The sequence below is a fragment of the Maniola jurtina genome, chromosome W (genome assembly GCF_905333055.1).
Source record: "Maniola jurtina chromosome W, ilManJurt1.1, whole genome shotgun sequence".
In the NCBI taxonomy this organism is placed as follows: domain Eukaryota; kingdom Metazoa; phylum Arthropoda; class Insecta; order Lepidoptera; family Nymphalidae; genus Maniola; species Maniola jurtina.
In genome coordinates this window covers 4,859,849-4,865,848 of record NC_060057.1, presented here as the reverse complement: position 1 = coordinate 4,865,848, position 6,000 = coordinate 4,859,849, and the positions used below count along the sequence as shown (strand labels likewise).

At 39.1% G+C, this 6,000-nt stretch overlaps 1 protein-coding gene across 1 annotated transcript; it reads left to right on the top strand.

Annotated features, from left to right (window-relative positions):
- Positions 1–610: 610 nt before the first annotated feature.
- LOC123879829 (uncharacterized protein K02A2.6-like) lies at positions 611–2,266 on the top strand (the record flags this gene model as incomplete). Its single annotated transcript, XM_045927723.1, has 1 exon — positions 611–2,266. A coding segment is annotated over exon 1 (1,656 nt), but the record flags the coding sequence as incomplete, so codon positions are not given.
- Positions 2,267–6,000: the final 3,734 nt, after the last annotated feature.

Genomic DNA, 6,000 nt, shown 5'->3' with positions numbered 1-6,000 from the left:
CGGAAAATCAAAGAGTTCCCACGGGAATTTTAAAAACCTACATCCACGTGAACGAAGTCGCGGGTATCAGCTAGTAAATTATTATAAAACCGTTTTGGTTTGTATGTTTTTAATAGAGACAGATTGGACTGTATAGTAATTAAATGATGTGATGTTTTGTGTAGCGGTAATTTATGGGGCTAGAATTCATTATTAAAGAGAACATAATTAATAGGACTTCGTAAGCCATCGAGTTTAGGACAACTTTTTTGTTTTAAGTTTTTGAAAAACACCATGCTCATAAAATATTTACATGCATATTCCATGAATGTTTCACTGGAAATAATAATATGAGTATATATTGTGTAATATATCTTACAAAAGAGTCAAGGCGAATACTCCAAGCTTTCAAGTGACTGCACGGGTGTGGGGAATTGGGAGCTGAGACGTACTTAAATTTGAGTTTGTTGTCGTATTATAATAGCACGTCTTCCAAGCATTAATATTGTAGTGTAGGATAAGTGCGGGTGTATGAATAAAGCAGTTAGCTACCTACCGCGGTGTTTGATTGACGTATGCAATATTGGCGACGAGTCGGGAGTTAAAACGTGTGAAGTAATAACGTGGTAAAATGCCGTTCGGTAAAATTGAACCGTTTGATCTTTTCGGGGGAAAGTGGTCATTATATGTTCGAAGAGTAGAACAATTTATATTTTTAAATGAAATCAAAAGTACGCATAAAGTGGCTACGTTGGTGACGTTGGTAGGTGAACGCACCTATAATTTAATGTGTGACTTATGTGCACCAAACAAACCGGAAGAGAAAACATTTGAAGAATTAGTAACAATAGTAAAAAACCATTTAGAACCTCAACGTTCAATATACGTGGAGCGGGAAGTGTTTCGACAGCGAAAACAAAAAGCTGGGGAATCCATACTAGAATTTTTGCAGCAGTTAAAGCATTTAGCAACGGAATGTAAGTTTGGGCAAAATCTAGAAGAAAATCTATGTGAACAGTTCCTTACTGGATTACGAAGCACGGATATTAAAGCTAGATTGCTGGTCGAGACTAATTTAACATACAAGAAGGCGGTGGAGCTAGCTCTAGGATTAGAAGCTGCGGAGAAGCATGTGGACAGAGTGAGCGGCCGCAATAGTTTGGGCGGTGCATATTCTGGGGACTTCGGCAGCAATATAGGTGCAGGCGCAGGCAGCGCGGCCGGCTCAGGCGGCGCGGCCGGCTCGAGCGCGGCCGGTGGCAGCGGCGAGGCGGGCGGCGAGGCGCTGCACGCGCTGCGTGGCGGACCAGCAGGCCGGGCCAGGCCGGCGGCCTCTTCGGCGCTTTGCTGGCGCTGTGGGAAGCCTCATCGGGCAGATAAGTGTCGTTATAAGCAGTATAATTGTGATTTGTGTTTACGTAGAGGGCATTTGAAGGTGATGTGTAAAGCGGCCAACAAAACGGCCGAAAAACGCCATAATTTTATGAGTGATGACTCGGAAAGTGAAATGTACAATATACGGGCGGTTGCAAGCGGAGACAAGCCGTTTTTTATTAATGTTAAAATAGGGAATAAAATACTAAAATGTGAGTTAGATACCGGTAGCAAAATCTCGGCTATTAGTGAAAGATGTTACAATAGTATGTTTTCGAATTATACGATTTTGAAAGATGAAATTAAATTATGCTCATACTCGGGCTCGCGAATTGAACCGATCGGGTTTATATTAGTAGATGCATGTATCGAGGACAATCATCAACAAAACTTACAATTGTACATAATAAAAAATGGGAGTCGTCCCTTGTTAGGTAGGAGTTGGATTCAAAAATTTAAAATAAATGAATTATGCATTAATAACATTTTACAAGATGATAGTGATAATGAGTATCGCGATCGGTTCATAAACGAGTTAAAGACAGAATATTCTTCGGTATTTACGGACAAGTTGGGCGAATGTAAGAAACAAATTCGTTTACAGCTCACAGATAACAAACCGGTTTTCGTTCGCGCCCGGCCGGTACCTTTAGCATTGCGAAGCGCAGTGGAGAGAGAAATTAAGCGTTTAGAAAAGGAAGGATCGATCTATCCGGTTGAACATTCGGACTATGGTACACCAATAGTTCCAGTTATTAAGCCATCGGGGGATATTAGGTTATGCGGGGACTACAAATCGACTATTAACCCAAAATTAAAAATGGATCATTATCCGCTGCCGCGCATCGAAGAATTATTTGCAGCCTTGAGCGGTGGTCAGGAATATTCTAAAATTGATCTGACGACCGCGTACCTACATGCAAGTACCTCTCCACCCCGAGTCGCAAGCGTGTACTGCGATTTCAACGCACATAGGTACCTACGCTTTCAAACGTACACCTTATGGGTTGAACTGTGTCCCTCAAAAATTCCAAAAAATTATGGAAGAGACTCTTAGAGGTCTACCAAACACGGTTGTCTTTTTAGATGATATTTGTATAACGGGAAAAGATCGCGAAACACATAAAAATAATCTGAGAGCTGTAATCGAAAGATTGGCGACTATGGGCCTAACTGTAAAAATAAATAAATGTAAATTCTTACAAAAAAGTGTGTCATACCTAGGATTTATTATTGATAAACATGGTTTGCATCCGGACATGACAAAAGTGGAGGCTATTGTGAAAGCTCCAACACCGGGAAACGTGACTCAATTGAAAGCTTTTCTAGGCCTAATAAATTACTATGGCAAGTTTGTTCCTAAACTAGCGGCACGCTATGATGGCCGGTTTGACGTTTGTCCGCTCATGAAGTTCCGTATTAATTGATAACGACTTTGAAGGAAATAATTGTATTACTTTATTGACGATAGTGATGTGCAGAGATTCATAAATTTTATCGAATGTAGTTTTAGGTTTAGGACTCAAAATTTATTTATTAAATTGATTTCTTAAATGTATACAAGTGTAGAAAAATCAGTTTGCACCATTTAAGGGGTGAATGTACTTGTGAATATGAACAATTTTCACTATGTGGACAAACCTCTGAAATCGCAAAAAAATATCAATAAATTTTTAAAAATGGAATCTAATACGATCGTCACATAGGATCGCTGGCTAGCACAACTACTACCTCCGGCAAACTCGCGTCAATGCTCAATGCAAAACAAAGCAGTTTCGAATTGACGTTGCTTCGAAAAGTATAAACTGTCAGTGCAATGCGATTGTGATATAGTTTTGACCTGGCTTTGGATTTCAAATATTGATACTGCATTACTGTTGACCCTTGCTCGTTAATTTGGACTCTGTTCAAGCCCTTTGTTGTGGATTTCGTCGATATGACCGAACGTACGCAGAGAACTGTTCTAAATAGTCAGACACGTGAGTTCGTAATACGCCTTCGTAACTATTTCGATCGTGAAGCTCAAAATGGAGGGCCAATTTTACCTATAACGTCAGTGGTTGAACGCGTAGCTGATGCGCTTAATATTGGACAACGAACTGTTAGACGGATAACTAAAAAAAAATATGGCGAGACTGGCACAGAAGAAAATAAACTTCACACACCAAAAAAGAGAAAACGAGCAAAACCAGTCGTAGGCATCGATAGCTTTGATGCCGATGCTATCCGAAGACATGTTTACGGCTACTATTTACAGAAGGAGTATCCAACAAGAAAAAAGTTGGTGCATTCACTGAAGGAAGCTGGATTATTCTTCGGTGGGGAAAGTTCTTTAGCGAAGATTTTGAAGACCATTGGATTTCGATACAAAAAATGTAACAAACGCAAAATATTGATGGAAAGATTTGATATAGCGATGGCAAGGTATACTTTTTTACGGCAAGTGAAAGAAATCAAAAATTGGCAAAATGTTGTGTTCTTGGATGAAACATGGCTTAATGCTAACCATACTGTAGGCCGTTCTTGGAACGATGACACAGCAGCATCTACTTCCAAAGTTCCTGTAGGAAAAGGATCGCGACTTATAATTTGTCACGCCGGAACCATCAACGGGTTTGTCGAAGGTTCTCTCATGGCTTTTGCGTCAAAAACCACTGGAGACTATCATGAAGACATGAATGGAGAAAAGTTTACTGAATGGTTTACCTCAATGTTGTGTAGCCTCCCTGAACCATCTATTATAATTATGGACAACGCCCCATACCACTCGATGCAAATTGACAAGCCACCTGCCCAATCCCAAAAGAAAGCTGATATCGTCGCATGGCTTCGTAAAAATGGCGTAGATGCAAACATGAATATGTTAAAAGCGGAATTAATACGTCTTTTAAAAGAAAACAAACCAACCAAGATCCGATACGTCATTGACGAAATAGCATTAGAACATGGGCACAGAGTTATACGGTTACCGCCTTACCATTGTGAGTATAATGCGATTGAGTTGGTGTGGGCTCAAATTAAGGGATATGCTGCAAGACACAATACAGAACCCCCATTTACCACAAAAAAAATGCTAAAATTATTAGAAGAAGCTTGTGAACATGTGACTAAAGGAGACTGGGAAAAGGTTGTGAATAGAACTGTTAAATTAATAAAGGAAGATTATGAAAGAGATGTGAAAATAGATAATATTATAGAAAACGAACATATAATTATTAATGTATGTGATGATAGCAGTGACGACAGTGAAAATAGTAGTATGGACGAATCTGATTAATTATGGCCTTTTGTGGCACCTTTTTTGGTATCTTTTGTATTCATATGTTTCTTGTGTGCATATAAAGTATGTATATTCATTTTCGTTCAAATATTCAGTTCGTTCAAATAAATTAAATAAACATATACATTTTTGTTTTATTAAACCTATTTAATCAGGTACAAAAACAAAACTTAATTGTTTTTTGTTCGAGAATAAATTGACATTCCACATCACTATTGTAATGTGTCAAACCGGCCATCATAGCGTGCCGCTAGTGTAACTTAAGTTCATTGCTACATCCATTATATTCTCTTTTAAAGAAAAATCAGCCGTGGAACTGGGATATAAATTGCGAAGACGCATTTATAAACATAAAGAATATTTTAGCAAGCGACAGAGTGTTATGTCATTACGATCCAGCGCTTCCGTTAGTTTTATCAGTAGATAGTAGCTCGTATGGTATAGGGGCAGTTCTGGCGCACGTATTTGCCGACGGAACGGAACGGCCGATCAGCTGCGCGTCTAGAACGCTCGGGGATACAGAGAAGAACTACAGTCAACTAGATAAAGAAGCATTGGCGATAATGTACGGGGTACAAAAACATCACCAATACCTCTTTGGTAGAAAATTTATTTTAAAAACGGACCATAAACCTCTGGTGTATATTTTTGGGCCAAAAGGGGGCATTCCACAAACGGCAGCAAGTCGACTACAACGTTGGGCGGCTAAATTGGCAGCGTATGATTTTGACATCAATTACGTGAAATCAAAATGTAACGGCAATGCGGACGCGTTATCTCGTCTACCATTAGAGGGAAAAAAACACGACAGTCCAGTCAAATCCGAAAATCATTATTTACTATATATGAATGAAACGTTACCGGTAAGTTATAAAGAGATTGCAGTAGAAATAAAAAAAGATAATTTATTGAGTCGAATTTATGGATATATTATGTTCGGATGGCCAGAGAAGTGTAAAGAGGATGAGCAGGCATTTTTTGTGAGGCGCGCAGAGCTGTATATTGATCATGGGTGTATTTTATACAAATACTGATTAATAATTCCTCAAAGTTTACAGGAACGAGTCTTATTTGAAATACATTCAGGACATTTAGGAATTGTAAAAATGAAGTCTATTGCCAGAAATTATGTATATTGGCCTTCTATAGATAAAGATATCGAGTCGGTGGGACAGAAGTATGAAGCATGTCGAAATGTACGGGACGCTCCTCCTAAAACCACTTTACATCCATGGGAATTTCCGGCGGGACCTTGGAAACGACTACATGCGGACTTTGCTCAATTCCATGGTAAATATTATATCGTCGTAGTCGATGCTTATAGTAAGTGGTTAGAAGTGGAACAAATACGTAGTACCGCGGCGTAC